The sequence below is a fragment of the Xiphophorus hellerii genome, chromosome 2 (assembly GCF_003331165.1).
Source record: "Xiphophorus hellerii strain 12219 chromosome 2, Xiphophorus_hellerii-4.1, whole genome shotgun sequence".
Taxonomy (NCBI): Eukaryota; Metazoa; Chordata; class Actinopteri; order Cyprinodontiformes; family Poeciliidae; genus Xiphophorus; species Xiphophorus hellerii.
In genome coordinates this window covers 21,727,671-21,742,385 of record NC_045673.1, presented here as the reverse complement: position 1 = coordinate 21,742,385, position 14,715 = coordinate 21,727,671, and the positions used below count along the sequence as shown (strand labels likewise).

General features: G+C 39.0%; 1 protein-coding gene and 1 non-coding gene across 4 annotated transcripts; one reads left to right on the top strand and one right to left on the bottom strand.

Annotated features, from left to right (window-relative positions):
* The first annotated feature begins 579 nt into the window (after positions 1-579).
* Positions 580-9,466, top strand: hal (histidine ammonia-lyase). Of its 3 annotated transcripts, XM_032551305.1 has the most exons (22): positions 580-725; positions 918-1,011; positions 1,161-1,713; positions 1,824-1,884; positions 1,993-2,020; positions 2,097-2,171; positions 2,253-2,325; positions 2,452-2,518; positions 2,604-2,641; positions 2,744-2,869; positions 3,004-3,143; positions 3,314-3,361; positions 4,509-4,656; positions 4,762-4,857; positions 5,047-5,105; positions 5,815-5,895; positions 6,019-6,084; positions 6,162-6,327; positions 7,386-7,520; positions 8,572-8,680; positions 8,767-8,836; positions 8,995-9,126. In XM_032551305.1, exons 3-22 carry the CDS (start codon positions 1,467-1,469, stop codon positions 9,124-9,126), a joined length of 1,965 nt encoding a protein of 654 aa, XP_032407196.1. In that variant the 5' UTR covers positions 580-725; positions 918-1,011; positions 1,161-1,466. The 3 variants fall into 3 exon arrangements, with proteins under 3 accessions (XP_032407196.1, XP_032407206.1, XP_032407214.1); XM_032551315.1 differs by lacking the exon at positions 580-725 and having other exon boundaries at positions 786-1,011; XM_032551323.1 differs by lacking the exons at positions 580-725; positions 918-1,011 and having other exon boundaries at positions 1,467-1,713; positions 8,995-9,466.
* A 2,437-nt stretch (positions 9,467-11,903) lies between these two features.
* trnay-gua (transfer RNA tyrosine (anticodon GUA)) lies at positions 11,904-11,991 on the bottom strand. The gene is given in 2 exon segments: positions 11,904-11,939; positions 11,955-11,991. It is a non-coding gene; the product is annotated as a tRNA-Tyr (tRNA).
* Between the last annotated feature and the right edge of the window lie 2,724 nt (positions 11,992-14,715).

Below are 14,715 nucleotides of genomic sequence, written 5' to 3'. Positions count from 1 at the left end.
TGAAAGAAAGAAAACAACTTTCTCTTTCATCTTTTCATTTAGTTAAATTGCATTGCTTGTATGATTATGACCTCTAGTTTGCAAACAACCTGCTCTGAAGCTGACTACACAGGCTGATGCTGCAGTACAATCACCCCAGACTGCCTATTGATAAATGTACAGCAAGTTATGGATGTTCATTCATCAAAGGGTGGAGGAGACAGCAGCGGTAAAAAGAGGACAGGAATCAAATGAATCCAGAAAATATCTGGAACTGAATCAGCAGTTTGAATGAAGTTTAAGGTTTGTGCGTCACACAATACTGGATAACAGTTTTCGTTGCATCATGATTGTATTATTATTATTATTATTATTATTTTACATTGCATATTTTATCAATGCGTCAGTAGGTAACATTGTTGAAGGTCCTGGAGTCTTTCTGCGTTGTGTTTGCATGTTTTTCCTGTTTGTTCATATTCTCTCTGGGAACTCCAGAATCTCGCTCTTTCTGAATTGCCCTTATGTGTGCCTATGTTTGTGTGTGTGTGGGGGGGGGTGGGTGGGGGGTGTGTGTGTGCAGTTGTTTGTCCTGCAAGTCTATGTCTTTCCCTGTGATGGACTATCAACCCCACCTCTTGCCCAATGACACTCGGCACCAGCCCCCCGGAATCCTGCAAGGTTGTCAACCAGATCTGAAGGTTCACATCTCCACCTCAGAGGCAACATGAAAAATGAGCCCCGACGCAGTAAGTTGATACAAATAATGGGGGGGAAACTGGACCGAAGTGATCAGTGTTTGACTTTTGAATAAATATTTGTTTGAAAAATGGTTTTTCTGACACTATGTTTATTCTGGGAGAAAGGCAGTCTAAAACGATTCATTTATAATTACATGAATGTGCTAACAGTTTTAGCAGGTTCTTTTATTTTTGTTGTAGCGGCCTTTACCTCACAGGTAGGGTAGGTGGGAAGACTTGGCCGGGACTCGAACCCGTGACAGGCTGCGTCTAGGACCGAGGCCACCCTTCATAGGTAGTGCCACCGGCGTGCCTCATTTGAGTTTTTAAAGATTTAGCAAAAATGGTTCTGGAATCATGTGATCGTATAAGACCTTCCTGAATATTAATTGTCATAATTACAAAAGATATTCACATAGTGATTCTCTAACTTCATTTTGCCAGGGTTAATAATTTCTGCTACAACAGTCATTTTCCCTCAAACTGGAGCACATCCCCGTGTAAGGCCTCCTCCCCCTTGGCTTGTTGTAACCGCATTTGGTCGATGAGATCAAACATCTATGTGAACGACCTTTGGAGGTCACTGGTCTCTAAAGAAGAAAAAAAACAACAACAACAAAAGGTGCTATTCCGGCGAGGCGTGCCTCCCTCAGCTCGCATCTGATTGGTGTTGGGGAGGCGTTCGGCTGAAGGTGGAACCTGGGAGCCCAGAGCGCAGCGCTCACTGCGGCCGAGCCTCGCTGACCCGCAATGCCTCGCTTTACCGTCCACATCCGAGATGAATGGGTGGCAGTGGCCTGCCGGGACACCTCCAACAGCATCCAGTGGCTCGGACAGGAAGCGCTGAAGCGGTACATAAAGAACAAACCGGACAACGGCGGCATCAAGTCTGTGAAGGAGACGCGGTTCTTAGTGCGCAGGTGCCAGGGCCTGGGCTTGCTGGACGCGGATGACACCATCGATGATGTGCTGGAGGATAATGACTTTGTTGAACTTGGTAATGACTTTAGGCTTAAATGCAAGACAACCCTAACTGTACATATGAGTATTGCTTAATTCAAAGATTTTTTTACATTTAATATCATTTTTCTCCTAAATTGCTTCCAGCAATTGAGGGAGACACCATGTCTTCCGACTTCATCCCATGTGAGCCTGGAGTTTCGAATATGTATCCTTAGACCTGCAAAACAGACATTAGAGACATTAAAGTAAATCCAAGTAGCAACAACATAGACACATTTGGATAAAGTGTATTCTTAACTAGACTTCAAAACAGCACAGCTGCATACAAAGAACCCGCAGAAGTAGGTATATTTTCTGTTGAACACCTAAAAAAGGATGTCAAATTTGGTTTTTGTGACACACATTTTTCTTGTGCAGTACATTAGTTTGGATGGCAACAGCCTGACTTCCACTGATCTGGTCAACTTAGGCAGAGGACTCTACAAGATAAAGGTAATGATCAAACACTGTTGTGTTTTTTCTGTCTGTGGTAAATCTTTGACCACCCTCCTTCCACCAAAATTTTTTTTCCAGCTAACTCCGGAGGCAGAGAAAAAGGTTGTGCAATCACGAGAACTTTTGGACACCATTGTCAAAGAAAACCGAGGTAAACCCGCATTTGACAACTGATTAACTGTGGAGAGCTTGCTGTAAATCAGTGATCGCAGAATTTCGTTTTCCCACAATTTGATGCCACCATGAACTTTTTTCTCTGCATCTGTCGTTCCTGCAGTTGTCTACGGAATAACGACAGGTTTTGGCAAATTTGCCCGAACTGTCATTCCTGTCAGCAAGCTCAAGTAAAGGCAACCTTTTCTGGTTTAATCTCTGTAAACTGATGCAGAACGATCCTCTTTTATGTGCCACGCACTTTCTGCTCCACAGGGAACTCCAGGAAAACCTGGTGCGGTCGCACTCAGCAGGTAGAAATCTGTAAAGCCTTGAGATTGACACTTCTGAGCCCTTCAATATGTTGGACTTTGTTGCAATTGGAAAAGCGCTAGAGTTTTTGCTGTGATTTGTAGGTTTGGGGAACCCATTGAGTCCCGAGAGGACCCGCATGCTGCTCGCTCTGAGGATCAATGTTTTAGCTAAAGGTCACAGCGGGATTTCTCTGGAAACCCTTCAAGCCATGATCCAGGCCTTCAATGGTAAGCTTCAACTAGACCCATCAGATGCCAAATAATTTTACCCAAGCTGATTTGCTATTCTGATCACTTCTTTAAAAGGCTCAGAGTTGATTTCCGACTAATCCTTCTCTCCAACTTACCTTGCCCCCATGCAGCCTCCTGCCTCTCCTTCGTTCCAGAGAAGGGGACGGTGGGAGCTAGCGGAGACTTGGCCCCCCTCTCGCACCTTGCCCTGGGACTGATGGGAGAAGGGAAAATGTGGTCCCCCAAGAGCGGATGGGCAGATGCCAAATATGTACAGTCACCTTTCCATAGTTTCGACACATCAGCTCTGTAATGATAACTAAAGGAAATGAGGGTCGTTCTTGGAAAAGTAAAAGGTTGCTAGGTCCAATGGGGAAACATGTTTGCTTTTTGATGACCCCTGTCTTTGTACACTCTCTGTCTCCTTTTACTCCTGGTCAGGTCCTGGAGGCCCACGGACTAAAGCCAATATCACTGAAACCCAAAGAGGTAACATTTAAAAATATACACGTGGTGTAGTATTTGTTTATCTGAGATTAAGGAATCAAAGTACACAACTTGTTCTGACATTACAGGATGCTATGTTTTTCATATATTAAGTGGGACAGACAGACAATTATCTATTTTTAAATTATTTATGAAAAAACAGGTTTAAAATAAAATAAATAAAACCTAAATACAGTTTGCTTAAGTGTACGGGCAGTCATCATGAATGCCACTTGAACTAATGAAACGTTTGAACCATTCTTTTACTACTTGAGCATTTATCCATTATTTAGACCTGTGAGAATTAAAAACAAAATTACAGTAGATGCTAGTGTGCAGCTAATTTTGTTTATTAAAAATCACTGAGGTCGTATCCATCATCATACCTAAAAAAGAAAACTTGTAAAAATTCATTGGAATGCCCAGATTTATGTCATATTTATTTTGATGAGAAATGACTGAGTTGATGCATTTAATAGGGATGATGGATTAAAGGTGATGAATCAATTATTGAAATAATCGTCCAACAAGTCAGTGATTGATTGACTGTGAACTGAAGTATACAGGTTAGAAAAAAAGATATGTTGCCAAAATTGTACAAAAATTTTATATATTTTGCATTTAAGATCATTTAAGATTTAAAATGAAATGAAAAACTTTGTAAATATGTTCTAACCAGAACCTCAGAAGTGATGTAGTTGACTTTATTGGGTTGAAATTCTGTAAAAAAATAAAAGTAAAAATAAAAAAACTGTCATCAGATCATCCCTACACTGTATTGATTGAATGATTTTCACATGTTGATGTTTGAAGATGCAGATGCATCCTTTCCTACAAATAATAAAGCTTACACTAAAACAAGGCTGCGTTACCACATTTAAAGGAAAAAAAAAAATGCTTATTTTGTTTAAAACAGGAATTTAATTATTTGTTTATTTGGATCTTATGTATCTCTACTACTAAAAACACTGAAGTGGTTAAATGAAGTATCTGCAGAAATTTCCATCTGATTAATGGATTGTCAGAATAATCGATAGATTAATTAATTGCTAAGATAATTGTTAGCTCAGGCCCTATATTCCCACTGTCCACCACCTCGTAAACGTGTCAAAAACAAATAGGCAGTTTCCTCTGTCCGTCCTTCGCCCAGGGCATTGCTCTGATCAACGGTACCCAGATGATCACCTCTTTGGGGGCGGAGGCGGTGGAGCGCGCCCAGGCCATCGCCCAGCAGGCGGATATCGTTGCTGCTCTAACGCTGGAGGTGCTGAAGGGAACCACTAAGGCCTTTGACAGCGGTGAGCAACAGCAGGAAGAGCAGATGTGGATAAATCCACGTCAAAGTTTCTACTTGACGTGGATCTACCCACAATTCATGCCAACACATTGTCGTTTTCCCACAGACATCCATTCACTGCGTCCCCATCCAGGCCAGACGGAAGTTGCCCTACGCTTTCGTTCGCTGCTGGACTCTGACCACCATCCATCTGAGATCGCAGGTTAGCAGAGCGACGCAAACTCAATGGGCGCATTAATTAATGAACCCACTTTTTAAAATAGTAATACACATCAAATTTGTTACCCATAATAAGGTATGTCAAGGTGTCTTTGTGCATGTGGATTTAGGAAAACATGGTTATGTTGCTATGTTACATGTCCATATGTGTAATGTTAATGTCTATTTTCAGAGAGTCATAGGTTTTGTGACAGGGTCCAGGATGCCTACACCATGCGCTGCTGTCCTCAGGTAACTTCAGGTCAAATTTTGTTTAATTAGTCAGATTAGCAAAAAGTTGAAGCTAAGCAACAGAAATCTTCCAAGTTAAAGTCATATAAGTTTCACCTAATTTGGGAATAAAGTTACAAGACATTCTGAACCAATTATTTGCCCTGGTTGCTTTCCCTATTGCCCTACTATATGCTTTCACAGCATATAGTAAAAACAAACTAAGATTTAGTACTTGGTATTTATCATCATTAGTAATCAGGGTAAAAGAAAAATAGAATTCTGATCATTTACAGGTGTGTCTTAATAAATCTGACTTTAAGTGAAAAGACAAAAAGAAACGTCAGCAATTCAAAAAGTGAAACTATGGAGGTTTACTGCAGACGTTTACTACTCAGGTTAATTTTGATTTCGTAAGTTTGCAGATGACAAAAGCCAAAACCTAGTTTCTCAGAAGATTTGAAAGCAGTTTAAACCATAAGTTTACATGCGCTGCACAACAAGACACATTTTTTGCTCACTGGCTGGAGTTAAATTAGATCAAACTTCTCTTGTGTTGGCTTAGTTACAATTACCAAAATTGTTTCTATTTGCTAAATTATCAGAACTTAACGAAAACATGTTTTAGACCTTTTGGTTTTAGATATTTCTCTTTGAATTGATTCAAGTTTGTATTTAAATATGTGGTGTTTGGATTTGTTTTTTGATTAGCATATGTCTTTGTATGCAGGTGCATGGAATAGCAAATGACACAATAATGTTTGTGCAGAACATCATCAACACAGAAATCAACAGCGCTACAGACAACCCTGTATCCTTCAGTGTCATGTAACCATGAAACAATAAGTGTCTTCCAAGAAGATCACACTTTTTCAAAAATAACTTAAGATTGCACATGGACTTCCACTTTTTTTTACCTTAACGGCCGTACAAGATGGTATTTGCAGAAAGAGGTGAAACCATTTCTGGTGGGAATTTCCATGGAGAATATCCAGCAAAGGTTTGTGGGTAATAAAACAGCCTCATGACCTTTGAGGAAGTAATTAACTCCTAATGCCATATTTTTTTTTCTAAAAGGCTCTCGACTTTCTGTCCATCGCTGTCCATGAGCTGGCTTCCATCAGCGAGAGGAGGATTGAGAGGTTATGTAACCCCTCACTGAGTGAGCTGCCTGCCTTCCTTGTTAATGAGGGCGGCCTCAACTCAGGCTTCATGATTGCCCACTGCACCGCCGCTTCTTTAGGTTGGTTTGTGAATATAACAAATGAAAATGTTACCTGAGAATTTTAGGTAACATCTTCACTTTTTCCCCACTTAACTTCTGCATCCTTGTGTGCTGCTTCAGTCATTCAACTTTTACCACAATCTGCTCATTCAGGACATTACGGACGATGTCTTTTGGTATTGACATCGTCTATGGTTTATGAAATATTAAGCTTTTTGTGATCATCTTGGGCCCAATTGAAATTAATGAAACACTGCATAATTTCTGAGGAAGTTCTGCTAAAAACTTTGCACTCTTACACAGCTAGCTATTTCCACTTCAGCTAAAAACGCCGTTCAAACTTTAAAATGCTTAATTCAGCTGTTTCACATCTATTACATATTTCATGAAATCCTAATTCTAACCCTCCTTCCAACCCTAATGGCATGAGGGCAGAAATTTTTGATCAAATTATTTGGTCTGCATTTTATGAAAGTCTACTAAATTTAGTCAGTGCTTAACTTTTGTAATGTTTCTTCTTGCATTTTTTTGCGTTTCTTCTTCTTTTGTTCTTTCACACCGCATGGAATACTGTGGATCAGCATGCTAGCGCTAGCCTCGATGCTATCATTATTACTTTAGCTTATTTTGCCTTTTTCTAGCTAATTTTAGATTTTAGAATTTTTTTCACACTGAATTGAGTATGTTGCTGTAAGTCCTTACCTAGAAGCTAATATTAGCCTCTAGGTTACGGTTATAGAGGCTAGAAAAGCTAGCTTTAGCCTTTTTCCCCATATTCGCTTATAAACAGATGTGCTTTGTGAACAGTGTTATGCACAAATTTGTCTGTGGGTGGGTTTTTTGCTTTGAGTTAAAGTTTTTTTTTTTTTAAACTCTTGTACAGTTTCAATTTGGCTTCTGGAAACTTTTTCTTTTTTCTGCTGCTTTCTTGCATTTCTGCAAGAAACAGCATTGACACTGCATTTTCGCAGGAAATGCACATTTTTAAAACATTTTTTATTCAAAATCCCTTTTTGCGCTTCTTCTTAATCATTAAATCTCAGTTAAAAACTCATTTTGACATCTATTTCTGTTAGTTTCAGAGAATAAAGTTTTATGCCACCCTTCGTCTGTGGACTCCCTGTCCACCAGCGCGGCTACAGAGGACCATGTGTCTATGGGAGGCTGGGCCGCTCGGAAAGCCTTGAGGGTTGTGGAACATGTGGAGCAAGGTGAAAGGCTCTGACCGGAATATTTCACAGCAAATCTAAATACTAAATCCAGAATATCCTACTAGAGAAGAAAAACCAACACAAGTAATAATAAATTAATGTTCAGACAGTGCTTTAAAAAGTCATAGTGTAGATTTCTTTTTGTTTTACATGGTTTTTCAGAATAAAATTCCAAAGGTCTCACTTATTTCTTGAACTATAAAATTAAAAGTTCACTGTGAATTTGCAGCAACAGGAAAGGCAAGTTTATTTCAGCAACAAGATAATTCAAAGTGCTTTACATGAAACAGACAAAGTATGGAAAAGTTGGAATACAGGCTAAAATGATGTTTCAGTTAATACCGATAAAGGCAACGTTAAACAAATGGGTTTTTAGTCTTTCAGCAGTTTTTCAGTTTTCTGGAAGTTTGTTCCAACTTAGTGGAGCAATCACTAAACTGAATGTTGCTACTCCATGTTTGGTTCTGATTATGGGGACGCAGACCAGAACCAGAAGGCTAAAGTAGGTTAATGCAACAACAGCATATTTGCATATCGGTTAAGTAAGTCGAGTCTAGTAAAAGTTTATTAACCCCTTAACCTGCAATGGAACGCCCGCCTGCTGTTTCTCCATTGTATGAGGGTTAAGTGGTTAAATGCAGTTCAGTGAAAAATTTGAGTCATGCTTTATGTCTTAATACTTGCCAGATTTTCTTTTAATCTTTCAAAGTGACTTAAATACATTTTCATCCTTTCTGAAGAACAATTTCAGATTCTGGCTGTTTTTTTCACTCATTTTCACTCCGTTACCTCAAAGGTTGTAACACGCCGTGGAGTGGAAACAGTTTGTCGGTCAGGGTTGTTTCTACACAAGATTTGGTTCAAGTCAACAATGTATTTGTTTTGTAATGTTAGAAGCGACCATGACCTGGCAGTTAACAGGAAGCTGTTGTATAAATGACCAAATGAAGCGACATTAGAAGTCGGTTTGATTAGCCCACTTTTACCCCAAAACATACGCACATAAAGATATTCTACACTTTAGCACAATTAACATGATTTTTGTGATCAGTTCTTGCCATAGAGCTGCTGGCGGCCTGCCAGGGTATCGAGTTCCTCCGCCCTCTTCGAACCACCACCCCGCTGGAGAAGGTCTACGATCTTGTGCGCACCGTTGTCAAGTAAGTTAGATGGATCTCAAGCCCACAAAAGTATATACACATAGTATATTTGTCTCCTATTTCCTCATTTTCTTGTACTGTAACAGGCCATGGATGAAAGACCGATTCATGTCGCCAGACATCGAAGCTGTTCACCGTCTCCTGCTGGACCAGAAGGCAAGAGGCTAAAATATTTGAAGTTTAGGTCATTTTGTTGAGTCAAAACCAAAAATCTCAATGTATCTTAGTGGAATTTGATGTAAAAGAAAAAAAAAATCCCACATTTGTGAAGTAGAAGGAAAAGATTTTTGAAAATGTTTTCTTATCAATCTCAGGTGTGGAAGGTGGCCAAGCCTTACATTGACAAGTATCAGACTGAATACATCCCAGAGTCTCGACCCAATTCCCCCACTGCCTTCTCCCTGGATCCCCCCGCGTCACCGAGGAAGCGCGTCCGTCACGAGTGAAACAAAGCTTCAAATCAAGTTCACTCTGTTTTCTTACTGTTCTGCTTGAATCATTTTTACTGATCAAAAAGCCAAAAGTATAAACATTGTTACAAAGACTAATTATTAGTAAGACAGTGGAAGATTCCTGACATGAAAATCTGTGGCGATACGTTGCTTACTTAGAAATACATTACAAATGGTATTATTATCTGGAAAATTAAGTTTTGTAATTTTCTATACTTACCCTGACAGCACTGCAGTCAACTTGCATTACTCTTGACTACGGTTGCTAATGTAGTTTTTATAGCCTCTTCAGTTTCAGGCTTTGTTGACATAAATAAAATTGTTTTGTGTGTAATTTGCTGCTATGTGATGTTTATGCATCCGTCTGTTTTAAATTGCACTTCTCTTGCTAGATTATCACATTTCTCTGTTATATTTCTAACTTCATGAAATTGTTGGGGCTGCAGTTGGTAGCACTGTTGCCTTGCAGCAAGAAGGTCCTGGGTTCGATTCCCGACCCCTGGGTCTTGTTTGCATGTTCTCCCTGTGCATGCGTGGGTTCTCTCCCGGTTCTCCGGCTTCCTCCCACAGTCCAAAAACATGACTGTCAGGTTAACTGGTCTCTCTAGATTCTCCCTAGGTGTGTGTGTGCATGGTTGTTTGTCCTGTATGTCTCTGTGTTGCCCTGCGACAGATTGGCGACCTGTCCAGGGTGACCCCGCCTCTCGCCTGGAACGTTAGCTGGAGATAGGCACCAGCACCCTTCCTGATCCCACTAGGGACAAGGGTGTTAGAAAATGGACAGATGGATGAAATTGTTGTATGTTTCATTGTTACTTCTACAATAAGTGTCCTGATTGATCATATCTGCAACTGTAAACCCTTCATCATCTATAACTCATTAAATAAGTTATATTCAAACATACGCAAACATTTACATTTGATCTCTTCAGAACATTTTCATCACAAAATCTTAATCTAGTTTCTAGTGCAAATATCTTAATACAATTGAGATGAGGCAAAATTAACTGGAACTTTTCAGGAAGATATAGGAGCTTATTTTAAGTAAAGAAATTCTTTAATATTGATGAAAAAGTACTTGTTCCATTGGCAGATTATTGTACTTACAACATGGAAAAAAATGTCGTTATAAGTGAAATAATCTGTCAATGGAAGAAGTAGTTAATCGCTGACTGTTTTACTCACCTCTGATTACAAGCTTTGCTAGGATTTATTTTTATTTTTTTGTCATTTGTTATCACCATTTTACGTTCAGTTCACATTTGCACCACTAGGTGTCCATATTAACCTATTTCAGAGACAGCGTGGAGATTTTTTTTTAGATAAGGACCCTTTTAATTTAGGGTCTGTTTAAGGGCTCTACGTGGTAAGTGAATAAGATATAATCATCAAAGTGATTGTGAAAGAGATACTTACAGAAGACCAACACATGGGTGTACTGTTTGCTCTGCATTTATTTTAAAAAAAAAAAAAAAGATAAAGACACACATCAGTTGTCTTGTGGGTTTCATGTGAACTTCCGGTTCCCCCACAATGCTTGGCAACAATGTGTGTTATTAGTGTTACATTAACTTTTGCTATGCAAGAAAGAAGCAACTATTCCCAGGAGTTTAGAAACGTTAAGAAAGTATTTTCTCATTTGATTTTTAATAACAAAATAAAACTTTTAATTTACAATACTGCTTAAACTAAGCATTTTTAATACACACTTAGCAGACTTAAAAATCTTGAATGAAATAACTTGAACTTCCCTTTAAAATTAAACATGATACATATATCTGCAGAGCACAACAAAACCACACATTGGCTGTCTTTTGGATTTCATGTGCACTTCTGACTCCTACATGAAACAAAATTATTGTTACACAAATAATAAAAGCCAAACAAATGAAGCGCAATTACAGGCACTCGCCACGAGGGGGCTGTAAAGGACGCCCACTGAGCATAAAACGTAAATAAAACATATTTTCACATATAGCCAATAGTCACAGTAACACTTTAAATTAACCAGTGAATAACGTCCAAGTGGAATAACATAGAATATAATGTTTACAAAAAAATTTATAGAAACAGCCGGAGCAATTTCTCTAAATATGACATACCTTCTCAATGCTTTGCGACAATGTGAGGGAGAGCACGTTACGTAGACATGTGGAAAACTGCACGCAATAGAAGACCTTCAAAATAAAATTGCTCAAAGAAACATAATTCGTACATTTCTCAATAAAAAACGAAACAGTGGCATAAAGTGGTTGCTTAACAAAGATAATTATAATTGTAATTACTCTCTTTTGTTGCGTAAAGCAACTTTCAACTGCCATGTTGCTGAAATGTGCTAAACAAATACATTTGACTTGACTTTTCTGCTGAATTTCCCTGAATGTGGGACAACAAAGGATATTTCTATTTTATTCTACTCTATTTTTCAAAACTATAATTAGAAACGTAACCACGAAAGAAACTAAGCACATGCGTGCACCTGATAACATGCTGGTGTTGAAGGTAACGATGTACGAGACTTACAGTCTGCTTTGTGATTGACCGAAAGGCAGTCAGTTATATGTTACCTGAGGGTAAAGGTCAGCCTTTTAAGCACTGTACAGTAATCCTTCACACACAGAGGCAAACACACCTTCACCTTATGGTAAAACCTGCTAACGTGTTACGGGCAACCTATATACTCAGGTTCGTGCGTTGCGTCATAGTAGTGTAAAAACAGCTGTCAGTGTTAACCAAAAGCATTCATCGCAATGAACAAAAATAATATCGTCTCCTTCGAGCCGGAGTCGAACCAGCGACCTAAGGATTTCAGCTGTAAGCCTCTACAGTCCTCCGCTCTACCAACTGAGCTATCGAAGGGACTCATAATAGCGCTGACGGCTCAACACAATTAATAGTAGCGACATTTCTGACATTTTTCGTAGGTTATTCGTAGGAACCAGAGATTAACTCATTTTAAAAAATTTGTCTATTTCATCGAACCAAACTGCGTCCGATTCAACAAAAATATTATAAGAGAACTGCCCGCATTTTACCCACAAGTTTAACATAAAATCCTTCTGTGTTAAAAACAGAGCAGACAAAGATAGAAAAAAATAACATAGACTGTGACATCTGCCAAAGATAAACATCATAAAATGAGATGAGAAGGAAAGCAGTTATGATGTCGCATGTCTGGCTTTTTGTCTGGCTTCTGCACAAGTGTGGACAAGATTTCTCGCTAGGGTTCAGTGAGCTGAAGGTGACAAGGCTGCGTGAAAGAGGAGGGAAGCATCGCCTTTTACAGTCTGGAAATAAAGCTGGCCAGTCTGACCCAGGTCTGGCATTCTTGCTGAGGCATTACACGAGGAGACCACTGCAACACATATGTGCCTGGTCAAGGACAACACAGCAGGCACAACAGAGATCATACTGCAAATATTTCATGTTAAAACGTACCGTTGAACTTTAGCAACTGAACCCATGTACAAAAATCACTTATTTGAAGTGTTTTACTTGTGTATCCGCTAAAAGATGCACTTAATGAACTTAATAATTAACATTAGTATGTAGTATGTATTTGAACCAACCTTCTTAAGATTCCAGACCTGGAGCTCAGACTGCCGGTCTAGATGCCTAAGATTTCTTAAAGCTCTTTGGAGACAAGCAGAAGACTGTTGTATCGCGAACCTTCAGTCCACGTGGGGTCATTCTCCAGCTTAGAAATCAACATGTAGTTATCTAGATGTGTTGTAATGGAACGCAATGGATACAAATCTTTATAATGCCATTCAGTTTAGCAAAAAGCTGATCAAGACTCCTAGCGTAGGCACACTCCACACCATGACAGAGCCGTCACCGTGCTTTACAGGTGGTTGTACAAAAAAAAAAAATCGCTTTTTAAAACTTTCTCCTCACCTTTTCTTGTTGCTTGGTTAAGATTTTGAACCAAAACATTCAAATGTGGATCCATTTCTCCCGTCCTCAGATCATCCAACGACAAAGAATTGACGACGACAACATTTAGAAGCAGCTAAGGTCGAAAATGAGATTGAAATATCGATATATTTGAGTTTTTTTTTTTTGAGCAACTTAATCTGAATCTCCATAAAGTTTTACGCACAAGTCAAATCAAACATTAGAGTACTTTAATTCCTAAGCTTCAGTTTGATGGCCAGATTGAGCAAATTTTGAACAAAATCAAGTCAGCTTCCCTAAATAATTGTGGCTGTTAGTCATATTCCACTCCATATTTTTTCTTCTTATTATGGGTAAATGTTGGGAGTTTTGGAGAGCAAGAGGAAGTTGCTTGTAATGTGCAGAGCTTTCTTCCAGCCAAGGGAATACAACACAGATCAGCCAAGATCAGACATCCTTCCTGAGACAGTTTTCATCGTGATCTCTTGGAACTTGAAGGGGGAAAGAAAAAAAAAAAGGAGGTCTGCTATGCGACAAATGATCTGGGAAAAACTAAATGCACCATGTAAATCTAGAAACACTCCAAGATCAAGCCTGTTTCCTTTTGAAGCGTCGTTATGACGAGAGCAGCAGAATCCCAGGAATGTCACGCTTTGGGGGGGAAAAAAAACAAACAAAAAAAAAAACAACCTATGAATGTTCACCACGTCATCTTTTGACGACTGCGAGGCTATTTAACAAAACGGCTAGTTGTCACAGTGCGAGCAGACCCAGGCTGTGTATTCAAACTAAACATGTGCAGATTGTATTAATTATCTTGACAAAATCTTTCTGGACTCCGTCAGGTGATGTCACTTTGAAATCCATAACCGGGCCAGAAGGCATGCGTGCAGCCGCATGATTAATGGGTCAAGGGTCGTGCTGCTCCCCAGGTCCAGGGCTGTTGTCTGTCTGAGGAGACAGACGAGGTGTGGTTAATAAATGCCAGGTAGTCCTAATGATACGTTTCAGGAATGTGGAGGCAATCTTCACGTCTCAGTTAATGTTTTATACCAGTAGCAGCTTTAAAGCTTCTCCTTACAGCATGTTGGTCACAGATGAATCTCGCGTTGTGCCGGAACGTTCTGTTCTAATGCCACTGATTTGTTCAAATGAGAAAAAAAAACGCCTCCCAAAGTCATAAACAACACCTTGAACTTTTTCACAGCCACAAACCCATATGTGTTATAATTGGAAATCGTCTCGTATCCATGTTCAGGTTGATGTGTTAATATTTCGCATGTTGGCCAGAGAATCTCATTTTTTCTGTTTTCACCATAAGGCTTGTAGAAAACTTGAGGTTCCCATAAAATCTTAAAAAGCATTGATGATTTTTTTTAAAAGAATTGTCCAGGTCTGGATGATTATAGAAAAAAGATTGAGCACTGAAGTATTTGATTTTCCAGATTCTTTTTTTTTTTACTGATTTAAATGTTATACTGCTCCTTTTTGAGATTTGACCCTTCTTTAATTTGGGTTTTAATTCATTGAATAAATGTGCTTTCATTAAAAAAAACAAAAACAATTTAATGTTCAGATTCAAGTTGAATTGTCGACGTTTCTTGTGAAAATGCCAAAAAAAATAAATAAAACATACACAACACAATAAAACTGAATTTATGCGTGCAGAATGTTCTTTAGAGAAAC